The following is a 14,343-nucleotide window of genomic DNA, read 5'->3' on the forward strand; positions in this document are numbered from 1 at the left end:
AAAAAGAAAATGAGTAATATAAAAACACTTTAATGGTCTAAGGAATAGATAGCCCAGTGGATAGAGCCGGCGGCCAGGATGCAGCGATGTCCTCAGCGCAGCTGGTTCAAAGCCCGGAATAGTTAAACTTTTAATCATTGCTTTTCAACTTTAATACTTTAATGACTGATAAAAGGCCCTCTCCGCCCAAAAACATGTCTAGCACTCTCTAGTCTCTTCTCAATAACCCAATACACACAATTATCAATCTTTAATTGCAAATAGAACATGATATTCAGTCTTAGTGTGTGTGTGCATCGAATATTTTTCAAGGCAAATATACGTTAAACCCACTGCAGCCTTGCACTTCGCCAGGAGAGGTCGCTGTAACTGAAGCTTCGAGAAATGAACCTATTTCTGACACAATTTTTCCAAGTGGTTCGACGCTTCATTCAAAGCTTCATTTTGCCATCACTAGTTTGAACCGTGACGAATCACGGTCTGGCTGTCAGTCCTTGAAAGGATGGAGACGAGCAGTGGCCAGAAGTTTGCCGGATATAAATAGGGGTGGCCGTGGTTCGAGGTGGAGTTTTAGGCGTGGCCATGCTCCTCAACCTATGTTAACATTTTAACCTCATTTATAGGTCGTATTAAGCGCTTGAACAAACCTATTTGGTCGTAATAAGGGCTTGCACAATCAACCTATTTGGTCGTATGAGTTGGAGGACTTGTTGGCACAGACACGTGCACACACACGCGTGCACACACACACACACGTATGACTTGACTTGTGACTTGCTTGACCTGAGCAATGACTTGACTTGCTTGACTCACCACAGTGACTTGAGACTTGCTTGAGACTTATCAAGACTTCAGACTTGCTCATGACTTGCAAATGTATGACTACTCCCACCTCTGAGCAAGACTGGACACTTCATCCAAATTTGCTCTTGTGGAAATTGTTCACAGAGTTGAGTAGATGTAGGTCGCTGGCTTTGTAGTATAAATTACATTTAATTTATACAGCGCTTTATTTGTAATGATTATTATTGTTCTTATAAAGCACAATACTTGATTAAATGAACTTGTTACTTTCCACCACTGGTGGCGGTAATGCACCTCTGAACTCGTTGTCAACCGCCAATACAAACTAAATAATGACCTGGGGCCGGAAGCGGAACTACCAATGTGTTTAGCTTGTACGTATCAACAACTCTTAACGTTGTAAACTTTAGCATTTTCTTGCACCCCCATCTATCTCCAACGAACCCCTCTACAGTTTCACCCCCGGTCCAAATTCCAAGATGTTTAACAGACAGACCAGCCTGTGGATGGGTGATGTATGTATCTATAAACAGCTTTCTTTCAGTGTGGTTAGCTTAGCTACGAATGCTGGTTGCTAGCTCGGATACCTTCATTTAGCCCCGAATATGTATCCCCTTTTGTTAAAAGGTTAGACCAAAATATATATTTATATACCTTGTTACCGATACGATACCTTTTTCCGCCAATAGTAACCAACATTGTATGAAAAAAGCCAGTCTTGGTCACCTTGAAACAGCCGTTAACGTTAGCGAACAATTGACTTATTACGAGCTCACGTAAACAGTTTACTTAAATGCTATAATGCAGAATTCGCCCAATGCATTTAATCGTGACAAGAAATGGAAATGACGTCTCTCGAGGCAAGAACCATTATGTTTAAGTTTTCATTGATAATGGCCCCATTCCCTGTATGTTTAGGGATTGTGCGTTCTGGCTGTCTAAGGCTTTTTGAGATACCAAAATAGAACACAGAGAGAAAGATCATTAAAGTTAATAATAACACCCTAGTGACAATTTTAATTAAAAAAGGCTATAATAAAATAAGTGATGAATCGCATTTTTTTCAATTATAATCTAATTTGACAATTTAATTCACACTTCACAATTGTTGTAGTATCATCAGGCTTAAGTAAATATCCCGCTGGTTTTGTAACAATATTATACAAATGTTCTTACAGTCTTTAGAAAATAAAGATATTTACATAAGACTATGTAAATATTAAGACAAACGTATTTAAAACGTTTGTCTTAAATGCTATCTAAGGAATCTCCACTTTCCTTTCCTGTGTTTTAGTTGGACCCATACATGGATGAGAACTTCATCAAGCAGGCATTTAGCGCTATGGGAGAATCACCGTTTGGAGTAAAGATCATCACTCACAGGATAACAGGGTAAGATATACAGAGCACATTATGCCATACACCTGCCCTTCTTTTCAAGCTTTGAGGAGTAGATGTGCTGGTAGGTTTCCTCATCAGACATGTCGAGCATGGTGTGTGTATATGGAGGAGACTTTTTGCCGTCGTAGTCTGCATGTCCTTTACATGCTCAGAAGGATCCACACTTTGGACCAAATTAACTCAATGACCAGGCACAGCTCTGAATGAAGTCTGAGGGGATGCAGCATACGGATGGAGCTTTTTAAAAATGAAAAATGTTTCAACAAATATTTTTTTCGCCGACTAATTGGGGGCAGCCCTAGTCAAGGCTAACCTATACTGTAGCATACCCTTTAGTTGAAGGCTAAATAGTTAGGTTGCCTTTTTAAGGTGGTTTTAATGTTTTTTATTTAATACTAAATGTTTCTCTTTCTCTGTCCTCTTGCAGTGGTTCAGCCGGATACTGCTTTGTTGAGCTTGCAGACGAAGGAAGTGTCGACCGCTGTGTCCAAAGACTAAACGGAAAACTTGTTCCTGGATCAAACCCGGTCAGTTTCATGGTTTAATTTCAAAATACTTACCGTTATTCCTTTCATTCAATCCCTACTGCAATATTGTTTCTCCACAAATATTCATATATTATTACAAATTTAATACTGCCTTTCATTTTTTTCCCAGTATTAGTCCATGTTTTCAAGCAGTATTTTATTGTTGATTTGACTGTGGATAGTGGAGCTCCACTAGTCTTGGTCCTCCTTTTGCACTACATTAATTCTTACTACTGACTGTTGATAAGTCAACATATTATGAGGCTGTAATTTGGCTCCGTAACAGACCAGATTCTGCAATTTTCTTGTTGTGTTAAAAAAATAAATAGAAAATACCACTATTCTTCCTTCCCTGTGGGTTTTAATTGTAAGTGTTTACAAATGTCCCGCTAGCGCAGAAATGATCCAACATGTGTAAAGTTGTGGGCTTTAGCTGCTTGCTACTGAATTGAAATGCTGTTGGCCCCTGTGAGCTGGCCAAGCTACTGGGCTCCCCTGTCCTACTGCTGAAGGTGGCTGAGAGGCTGCTTGTACATGAATGTACTTTGTTTGAAGCTGGTGAATAGAGTCTCTGGTAGGAACTAACTGAGGAATGGGCTAAAGGCTGCTCTGGGTGGTGGAGGTATGTAAACCCAAATAACAACAACCATAATAACTCTGATCTCTATTTTCAGCAATTTCAGTGCTATACTACAAGTCTTTGGTGTTTCACGTTGGCTTAGTGTGTGTGTTCTCTCTCTCCCCTTTGCAGCCCCGGAAATTTAAGCTAAACTATGCCACCTACGGGAAACGGCCAGAGGCAGGGTAAGTAATTTTTCACACCATTCACAAAAGGTTGCCTGTTACAATTCAGCTATTATTTAAGCCTCAGTAAACCTATTACCTATAACCTGAGATTGAGGAAATGTGTACACAGTCAAACTAACATAACTCTTAATAGAAAATATGTGTTTGAAAAAACATTGAAGATATGTCGAGATGAATTACCAGTACAAATTTTGTTTGTTTTTAACATTAGGCTGTGTTACTTTGTGTGAATGTGTTAAAGTCTCGACTATATAGAGCTTTGCCTCAATCCTCTATCTGATATAGGTCAATTCATTTATGCTTGTTATTATCAAAAAGACAACTTTGTGTTTTGATTGATGTACAATTTAACACCAGATGACGGATGGTAAATGGAGGGTAATGGGGTTACAGTGTCCATTCAATTATACGCATGCACATGGCATTGTATTAATACATGATTTACTTTTATAACATAGAAAAAATAATACTTTTATTTATTTATTAATAATGAAAGTATATCTCCATCCATCATGGATGAATGGATGGAGATATACTTTCATTATTAATAAATAAATAAAAGTATTATACTTTCATTATTAATATATAAATATTTTTTTCTCCGGTTCCAAATTAACTTTCCATTTGTTTCACTTGTATTCTTTTTTCTTTTCTTTTTTTGGCCAAGATGGTTTGTTTCCAGGAATGCCCCTATCGTATCCCATTGCATATTATGTGGCCGAACCAAATATAACAGGGAGGAGGCAGCTTCTTCCATGCTTAAGAGGTTCAGAAATCTTTTCAAATTAACGCCATGGCCTTCTCTTAATAAATAGTTATTTTGCAAATATAGGAAAGGCACTCATTCATTTTTTTCAGGGTTTCAGGTAAACGTAACACAAATTAAATTCCCAAAGTCAGCTGCCCCTTTTAATGTTTGACAGTGTGTATCTGTGTTTGAATATATATTCAACGTTATTACTTCTCGCAGGCCGGAGTTCTCAGTGTTTGTGGGCGATTTGGCCTCCGAGGTGGACGACTTCCAACTGCATCAAGTTTTCAAGAAGTACCTTTCCTGCAAGGGAGCCAAAGTAGTTACTGATCAGTATGGATACTCCAGGTACGTCGGCACATAGTGGTGGACCAGACAGCGTCAGAAATGTTTAGTATTAAGATTGACAATAGGTTGATTTGTTCATCATTTGTAAGAATATACAATAATACAACAATGTTTCCTGGTTTCTGTGTGATTTAAAAACCACCAGTACATCTTCATCTTTTTTCGAACAAAGGTTGAAGAAATGTTTGTGCCGTCTTGCTAAAACTATTGTTTTCCCCATATAGGCTAAGCAAGAGCAACTCACAATTCAAGTGATGCTACCTCATGTTAAAAGTAAAACAACAAGTTTCAGTTCTACCATAATAATACCCATTCTATTCTGTTTTTCATAAGTGGCTATTAAATGCCAAGTATGGAGCGTGTGTCGGAGTGGAGAGGAGGTTTAACGGTTGTTTCACCTGCAGAGGCTACGGCTTCGTCAAGTTTGGGGATGAGGGCGAGCAGAAGAAGGCGATCGAGGAGTGCCAGGGTACGATGCTCGGGGGAAAACCGCTCAGACTCAGCATTGCTGTGGCAAAGAGGTGAGAACTAGGACAGGAAACATGATGAAACATGGCAAAGTATCCAGACTACAAGCTACGCCAAAGATCATATAATGTTTATTGACAATGCCTCTTTGTGTGTTCATGCGTGTCAGGCTTATTGAGACTTGTATTTTATCCGTTTTCAAGGATTTGCTTGGGAAATAATAATGGGGTTTTTTCCCTCTTTTTTCATGTTGCTTTTGGTTAAAATGGGCTTTAATAGAACCCAATAGAGGTCTTTTGGGGTTGCACCGCTGAAGCAAAAGAGCCTTTGTAAATACATTTTTGTTATCATTGCATTGACATTTTAAACCAACTGTTTTTTTATTTTAATATGCAAACCCAATTATACATCACAATACATTATAATAAACTTTAAATGTTTGACTTGATTTTTTTTGGAGAGACATGTTTTTGCTGAAACCTGCTTATCCGTTTAATAGTTGATGGATCAATTAACAGAACCTTTGTATTAATGTATTGCGTTGTATTTCTTATGTTGCAGCCAAAAGATGAGCAACTACCATGGGGGCCAGGGCCAAAATGTACATAGCAACTACAACCAGTCCCAGTCCAGTTACTATGGCAGCGGGGGTCAGGGGGGTTACTACCCTCAGTGGGGAGGCTATGACCAGTACAGCGCCTGCAACAGCGGCTACAACTATAACTACGGGCCCTATGGATACCCCCCACCAGGCCAAATGGTGCCACCACCTCCCATGGGGTTCCCCCCCACGTCTACAGACATGTCCGGAGCTGTAGAGGTGAGGAGAACACGTTCACACCCATGTTTGTAGGAATAGATTGAGATGCTTGGTATCTGTGCAGTGAGTAGATATGATTCAGGATCAGTGGTCGCGTGAACCGAATATTTTCCGTCTATGACGGATTTGTTTTACAATGACAGAAAAATCTGAAAGCAGTCTGTCATTTTGACAGATTAGAACAAACTCGGAACAGCGCCAACGACAACGTTTCCCCGCAGCGAGGCTCTGGTGTTATGCCGTGTTGTGCATCCCCGCCAAAAAGGAAATGATATTGTTTCCAAACTGTACTTTGCCGTACAAATCATTGAAATGCCTGAGTTTTTGCTTTACGCTGTGGGCATGCATAACACCGGCACTAACAGTTTACGAGCGTGCTCTTCCCCCCCCCCCCCCCCCTACCGATTATTTTCCTTCCCATTTCCATTCTTTGTGCTAAACTTGCTAACTTGAGCATTACATTTATTGTAAAAAGACAGAAACAATCAAAACATACTCTGTGCTAAACTAAAAGAAAATATATTCTAATATAGAGATTATTTTGTTTGGGAAAGGACATTGTGACCTTTGACATTTAACCTCTTTTATGGAAGTACTTTAATGATGCGAAATTAGAGTATGTCAAAGAAAATACTTTGTTAACCAGGAAGACATCTTTTTGTTTCTTACACAAAATAACTCAAATCATCCTGAAACAAAGATTGGTACAAATAGGTAAGATGTTTGTTACAAGTCTTGTGTATATCACGACTTGGATATGGATTTTGCATGATGATAACCAGTATTTTTTATTAATGTAATACAAGTACACTTAATACATTAGGGCTAGGACAATTAATTGACAGCTATTAAAGAACTATTTTAATTAACATGCTTCATATTACAACGGTGCAGCCCTAACATTTCAGAAATAATTTCACAATATTTGATGTTTTCCCAGCAGAGCCACGAGGAGGGTGGGGAGATAGACGAGGATAATTCAGAAGGTAAGACTTTTTATATCATGAGGGGCGTTCACACCAAGTTCTTTTCCCACAATAGTTCATGAGAACTCAGTTCATGAGAACTCTTTTAGTTCTGATGAACTAAAGCAGATCACGTTCACACCGCAATGAGTTCCTGGGGGTGGATTAGGCAAATGAAGCCGCTGAAGTCACTTCTTCTTCTTCTGCTTTTGGGTTTACTGGCAGGCCGCAAACAACTTCACGGCGTATACTGCCGCCCAAAGTCCCCGGCCGGAAGTCCCCGGAGTTAGGGACTGGCTTCAGTAGAAGCTGCTGGGACTCCCAGCACCTTCTACTGAAGCCTTCCGAGTAAATCGCCAAAACGCCGACACCTCCTCATCTCCACCGCTCCCATGTTTTATTTTGTATTGCCATAAATTAGTCTCTCAGCGTTTGTGCGCTGGGCTAATGCTAATGCAAGGATAATAAAATGGCGGCTTCACAAAACTTTTTGGGAGTTTTACGGGGCGTGGTTTGCATTCCGCCCAGCCAATCAGACATAGGAACCTTTTTCTCCCACGAACGTCCCTGCTCTCTAGCAGGGACTGAAAAGGGGGTAAAAATGGTTCTGATTAACTAATTTAGTTCAGGGGGCTTTTGGTGTGAACGCAAATATATCGGAGTTCTGATTAACTATTGTGGGAAAAGTACTCCGGTGTGAACGCGCCAATGGAAAGTTCTTTCTATGTTTCATTGTTATGTTATAGGATATGCTGTAGGCGTGTTAGTAGATGCATTCTTGTGTTGCTTATTAAGATGCTTGGAGCCCCTTTAATCAGATATTTCCATATTTACAATAACTGGTTAATTAGTTTATTTAAGTGTCATACTTATCGATGTAAATATCTCACAGATACAACTCGTAAATGTACAACTTCAGGGTTGTCTGGTTCTTATCCCTGCAGCTGATGAGGTGTCTGGAATAATTCAGAATTTGAAGTGTGAAGACGTTGAATTATTTACATGCTCCTGTGAGCTTAAAACTGAATCTGTACACGTTTTGGTCGGTGTTTACAGAGCCCATCCCCGAGTGTGACGTGGAGCAGTGGAACAAAGATTTTATGCAACGCAGCGAGGAGCTCTATGACGCCATGATGAGCTCTCACTGGGAACCCATGGACTCTTTTACCTCCCCCATCCCGTCCTTTTCCTGATAAATCTACTTATTCTGATGTCCTAAACGTTTCAAATATTTCTGTTTTTATGATCTTGTTCTTCCCATAATATGCCATGATCACAATAATGTTTGAAAAGGCCAACTTCAGTTCACTGTCTGTCACTGGCTACCTAAGCCTGCCTGAAGGCTGAGAGTGCATGCATATGCACTCGTTCCTCGTCAAAAACAACACACAAATATTCACTTAATTGTAATGTTTACCATGTTGGTAATTTTCAGAAAAGTGTTCAATCTATTATTGGTGGTCAATTAAATTATTGTAGTACATACGATTTTTATGAACACCTCAGTAAACCAGAGCAGGTTTATGGCTGTAGCATTGGAAACTGAATGTCAAGTGTCAATATTTCCCCATTTATGAATATCACTGAAGTCTTTTGTTGATCCATGTTGAAATGGTGACACCAGCAAAAGCTTGCTTCGTTCATTGGATAGGGCCTTGACTTTTTAAAAGAGATTTTTTTTCCACAAGACAAGTTCAAGCTATGCCTTAATTTTCATTCGCCATGTACTTCCTCTTTGTCTATGATGGACATTAACATTATTTTGTGTATACAGGATATATACAGTTTTTTCTGGTCTTGTTCATTTTTTAATGAAGGACTTTGCTCCCCTATTTTTTCTATTTGTTCTTTGTAGATTAAAGGTGGGGTAGGTAAGTTTCAGAAACCGGCTCGAGTGCACTAAAATTTGAAAGTACACAGCCGAAAAGAATCCGCCCCTTCCTTCAGACTTCCTTACAGAGCACCTCCTCCAACACACATGAACGCGCACATGACGTCAGCAGACTGGTGAAAGTGGCCGCCTGTTGCTGGCGAGTCATTGAAGTACTGCTGCAATGCACGCCCAATGAGGGCACGAGATACATTTGTGCGTGCACGAGATGGAAGGCTGACAGACAGGGCGGCAATCCAATCCGTTTAGCCGGGCCGGCTAAACGGATTGGTTGTACTTTTTACAGTACTACGGCTTCCACAGATGACATTTTTTTTATGGATTTTTTGTCAAAGTACTTAAGATATTCATTGCTATCGGGATGTTAAGAGCATTCCATGGAATATAACAAAAAGTGTATCTCGAGCCGGTTTCTGAAACTTACCTACCCCACCTTTAAGTAAAAGACTTAAAGTTTGGGCTGATTATGACATTGAATTGACCCAACAGCAATCAATCACACATTTAATTTATCACTGTTTTTCAGATGATGAGCTCAATGTCTTCCTGTATAATAGATGGTCCAACCTCCCAATACTTTTGAGTGCTGTGAAACTAAAGTTTTTTTTAGGTTGACCGCTGAACTGATCAGATGTCAAGGCAGCATTCATTTCTGCTGTTTGACAGCTGTTGTTTTGTAAATATTTTCTTTGTGGATATGTTTTATCAATAAAACTGAGGAGGAAAAAAGTATTTTGTCTTCCCGGAGAAGTGTTTTTCCTGCAGCTGATACATACTGTAAGGTTATTTTCTGGGAGGATTTAAAAACAGTAATGGTGCGCCCCCATTATCCTCAGCTATACATTACATTACATTTAGCTGACGCTTTTATCCAAAGCGACTTACAATAAGTGCATTCGACCAAGAAGATACAAACTTGAAGAAAACGGAATCATATAAGTACATCAGATTTCATAGAGCCAAAACATTTCAAGTGCTACTCAACTGGCTTTAAATAAGCCAGTCCTTTATTAGTATATAAGTGCTTTGTTAGTAATTATATTGCTCGAAGTGGAGTCCAACGAGATGAGTTTTCAGTCTGCGCCGGAAGATGTGTAGGCTGTCCTGATGTCAATGGGGAGCTCATTCAACCATTTTGGAGCCAGGATAGCAAACAGACGTGTTTTTGCTGATGGGAACTTGGGTCCCCCTCGCAGTGCGGGTGCAGCGAGCCGTTTGGCTGATGCAGAGCGGAGTGCACGTCCTGGGGTGTACGGTTTAACCATGTCCAGGAAGGGCCAGATCCATTTGCAGCATGGTACACATTACGCAACTACCAGTGTCTTGAAGTGGATTCTATACTTTATGTGCTAATTAGCATATTAGCTAACAAGTTCAGGAATTGAGGTTGAACATGGTTCATACCTGCTTAACATTAAAGAGGCCCTATTATGTTTTTATGGATTTCCCTTTCCTGTAGTGTGTATAGGGTTCCATGCATGTAAATAGTCTGCAAAGGCTAAAATCCCAAAGTTCACACCAGCGGGACTTTCTCGCCACCCCCCCTGAAACCCCTCGATTGTAATCCTTTGTTTACCTCCTGTACATAGTGCAGTGGCTCTTCAAGACCAATTTGACTGGGGGGGCCAGGCTGGGGCCAGTTATTTTCTGAGAGGGGCACAATAAATGCAGGACGAAAAAGACAAAGATAGTGTGAAGTAATTGTGCATAGGAAAACAATGCAATACAGTTATTGGTATTTGTTTCAGTACACATATTTATTTCAGATACTTATAGTTACAGTTTTTACGCTCTAATGGGTCTGACTAGAATGACTAATAACGTTAGTTCCGCCTATTCCATCAGCCAATAAATCGTTTAATCATAAACTTTTCATTTTCAGGGGTATCAAAAGTCACTGTTACGGGCGCACTGCCTCCCCCCCCCCCTAGAACCGCCCCTGACATAGGACCTTTCTCATTTCTCTAATTCCCCTCCTCGACTCCTATCCTCGTGTCTTAGTCCCGCCCACTGGAGATGCTAGCGGAGGAGTCGAGGAGGGGATCCAAGGAGCAGTGGCGGAGCCAGGACATTTTCAGTGGGGTGGCCAGGATGGAACCAGTGATCATTTTGGGGTGGCATTGAAATCACTATTATATGAACATAAAAATACATCTCACTAGAAAATAAGGGGTTATTTAAGGCACCTACAACACACCTCTACATTATTTGGGATTAAGTGGTGGAATAGATCAAATAATATTCAGTATATCTAACTATTTTTTTCGTATTCCCGCAGGCAAAGTATCAACGAAGCGTACATTATAGAAATGTAATGCAATATACAGACTGTTTAGCTTATGGTGATCAGCAGCCCTCATTCTCTCAGTGTATCATCAGGAATACAGAGGCACACACACATCATTTAAATAAGAGTTTTTAAATTCCATTATTGGTTTAGAATAAACATCTTAAAGCAAATAACAATAAACAATAGCCCATAACCCTGTAAGGCCCCCGGTTGTAATTTTACAACATTACTTTAAGCTATCCTAAAAAAGTCAGTAATATTTTTTAGTTTTTTTAAAAGACTACATTTACATAGTCAAAAGGTCCTTTTGTTGTTGCCTCACAATGCTATTGGGTAGTAAATGTGTTTATAGGTCGTGCCCTCTGGCCATACACTCACACAACCAGGGGCGCCGCCAGGGATTTTGGGCCCCATGAAAATATATCACATTGGGCCCCACCACCAGGCACAGGCCACGCCAACCAAGCACAATTGCTGAAACCACACCTCCAGAACCCAACCCACTCATTTTTTACATTACATGTTACTTGTTAGACACTTTTATCCAAAGCGACTAACATACTCAATACTGTGGACAATCCCACAGGAGCAATTTTGGGGTGAAGTGTCTTGCCCAGGGACACAATGACATGCTGACTGCAGTGCGGTTTGAACCTGCTGTGACCCCCTGATCCCAACACCAAGGCTCTATCCACTGCGCCACACGCCTCATTTATGCTTTAAATAACTCCTACTACCTGTACAGGCTTGCATCTATCTTGTAGTCCAATACTAACTGCACAATATTTACTGACACTGAGCTGTGAAAATATAACACTTATGGGGGGACAGGGCTGCTAAGTCTAGAGATGGATCTGTTGGTCCTGGCACCAGGGGGAGGGACAACTGATTTAGTATGAATAGCTGCTAAAAATGTACCTGCATTTGTTAAATGTCAGCTAAAAGAGGAGTGAAATTAAAAACCTCTGCATTTTCTTTATAGATATTAACAGTAGGCTACTTAAAGGTGGGGTAGGTACGTTTGAGAAACCGGCTCGAGATACACATGTTATATTCCATGGAATGCTCTTAACATCCCGATAGCAATGAATATCTTAAGTGCTTTGACAAAAAATCCATAAAAAACGTCATCTGTGGAAGCCGTAGTACTGTAAAAAGCACTATCAGATCAGCTTAAAAATGAATTAATCATAATTAATCACCATTCGAACTATGTCCAAAATATGCCATTTCTTTATGTATATTGTTGTGGGAATGGAAATATAAATGAAAGAAGGCGGATATCATTCAACATGTTTATTGTAACATTTTTCTGTGTGTCAAAATGAAAGAGAGCACCTATCAATCATCAAACCGTGGGTCTTAATTCATTACGTGTTGATTTTTATCAACGGGGGAGTACTTCAGGAAAGTCGACGGGGGGGGCTAGTGGAGTACTTCGACCACAGAGTGTGAACGTTGTGATCAGCTGTTTTAGCGCAGTTCTCCAGTGAACTCCAGTCTCCCTCCGCAGCCGGTTGGCGTAGTTTTGGCACAATTCCGTTGTACAGACCGACGTTAATAGCAGCCCTGTCTGTGCACACGGAGACCGACTCTGTCGTCCGGTGATCTAACTGCCTTCTGGCAAATGCGCTTTGTGACACAAGTGACGGTACGCATGTCAGATTATTATGGGCTCAGAACAGTCTCATAATACACACATGCACACAGAAGGATTCAAACTTGTATTTCCGGATCCATACTTGTGTTTTTCAATGCACACACAAATGTATTCCGTTTCATATACATGGAAATAAAATCCAAATACAGAAAAAAGTTTTACATGTGTATTTTTGATCCTCACTTATTAGTTTCCCGTTTAAATCCCCTGAACCTGCAAACACAAACAGCTTTTTGTGCACGGATCGCTTTGCATTCGTGTGTGGGTTTTTTGAGACTCCCCTGACGGTCAGCCGATTCGTACTTGTAATTTTTTCTATCTATAGCCAATCAGATGTCTCCTTCATTCTAAGCCAATCACATGAGCGCGCCCCCACGAGGGTAAGATTACTTCATATACGCATTTTGCGTAGTCTGGTCAGCTCGCTAAACAGAGGGCGGAGCATCAGGTGATCATGCAGAGCAGCGTGTCTCCATCAGACTCAGCAGCTGATCTGATCTCTCTCTCGCGTCCGGTTATACTTCACTCGCGTTTATGTCCACATTGATCAGATCCAGCTCTCCTGATCGGCCTTTATAGAGAGCACCGATCAAACTATTAAGAGTGAATATCGGCCGATAATGACCGGCGGGGCTCCCCCGTGTTAACTGATCGAGTAGGCTAAGCTAACCTGTAGCTGCTCCACACTCACAACAACTTCATACAGACATAAATAAAGCAGCTGTATTCGCCATACATACATACATTTAAAACGGTGTACACAAGCATTCATCAATGGTTTGGAAAGTGGCGCTGTACCTTCCTTAATAATATAAAGGCTTGTATTTGCGTGCATTTCCTGTTCGGAAAGTGGCGCTGTACTGAGAGTGGAGGGTAGCGCCTGCAGGCAAGCTCCATGGAGCTGTCAGCTCCGGACTGCGCAAAATGCGTACATGAAGCGCTACGTCATGAACGCAATAAATCTACCCTCGTGGGGGCGCGCTCATGTGATTGGCTTAGAATTGAGGAGACATCTGATTGGCTATAGATAGAAACAATTACAAGTACGAATCGGCTGACCGTCAGGGGAGTCTCAAAAAACCCACACACGAATGCACAGCGATCCGTGCACAGAAAGCTGTTTGTGTTTGCAGGTGCAGTGGTTTTAAACTGAAAACAAATATGTGAGGATCAAAAATACACATGTAAAACTTTTTTCTGTATTTGGATTTTATTTACATGTATATGAAACGGAATACATTTGTGTGTGCATTGAAAAACACAAGTGTGGATCCGGAAATACAAGTGTGAATCCTTTTGCGGATCATGAAATACAAGTGTGAATCCTTCTGTGCGCATGTGTGTATTATGAGACTGTTCTGAGCCCATAGGTTATGCACATAACCTGCGTACCAGTTATGTGCTACCTGTACTACAGCAAAAGTATTCTCCGTCGGGACTTCCTGCAACAACACCACGCAGTTATCGTGATTGTGATTGGCCAGAAGACATTATCAAAGATGTTCTATCGAGAAGACGATCACTACGTGACAAAAGTTTTCTTTATTTTCTTTATTTTGCTTACTTTAACATCATTTTTCATGGTGGGGCTAGCCGCTAAGCCATTTCTTG

At 40.6% G+C, this 14,343-nt stretch overlaps 1 protein-coding gene across 2 annotated transcripts; it reads left to right on the forward strand.

The window, feature by feature from the left end:
• The first annotated feature begins 1,127 nt into the window (after positions 1 to 1,127).
• trnau1apb (tRNA selenocysteine 1 associated protein 1b) lies at positions 1,128 to 8,374 on the forward strand. Of its 2 annotated transcripts, none has more exons than XM_034196251.1 (9): positions 1,128 to 1,319; positions 2,099 to 2,196; positions 2,633 to 2,732; positions 3,484 to 3,536; positions 4,510 to 4,638; positions 5,043 to 5,159; positions 5,668 to 5,926; positions 6,867 to 6,912; positions 7,948 to 8,374. In XM_034196251.1, exons 1-9 carry the CDS (start codon positions 1,284 to 1,286, stop codon positions 8,082 to 8,084), a joined length of 975 nt encoding a protein of 324 aa, XP_034052142.1. In that variant the 5' UTR covers positions 1,128 to 1,283; the 3' UTR covers positions 8,085 to 8,374. The 2 variants fall into 2 exon arrangements, with proteins under 2 accessions (XP_034052142.1, XP_034052143.1); XM_034196252.1 differs by having other exon boundaries at positions 6,870 to 6,912.
• The last annotated feature ends 5,969 nt before the right edge of the window (positions 8,375 to 14,343 follow it).

The sequence above is a fragment of the Gymnodraco acuticeps genome, unplaced genomic scaffold, assembly GCF_902827175.1.
Source record: "Gymnodraco acuticeps unplaced genomic scaffold, fGymAcu1.1, whole genome shotgun sequence".
In the NCBI taxonomy this organism is placed as follows: Eukaryota; Metazoa; Chordata; class Actinopteri; order Perciformes; family Bathydraconidae; genus Gymnodraco; species Gymnodraco acuticeps.

Excerpts from the sequence above, each read along its gene's own strand:
- trnau1apb (XM_034196251.1), top strand. The coding sequence starts at position 1,284 with ATGTTTAACAGACAGACCAGCCTGTGGATGGGTGAT. Across the intron at positions 5,160-5,667 it reads AGCATTGCTGTGGCAAAGAG|CCAAAAGATGAGCAACTACC; the intron begins GTGAGAACTAGG and ends CTTATGTTGCAG. Across the intron at positions 6,913-7,947 it reads AGACGAGGATAATTCAGAAG|AGCCCATCCCCGAGTGTGAC; the intron begins GTAAGACTTTTT and ends CGGTGTTTACAG.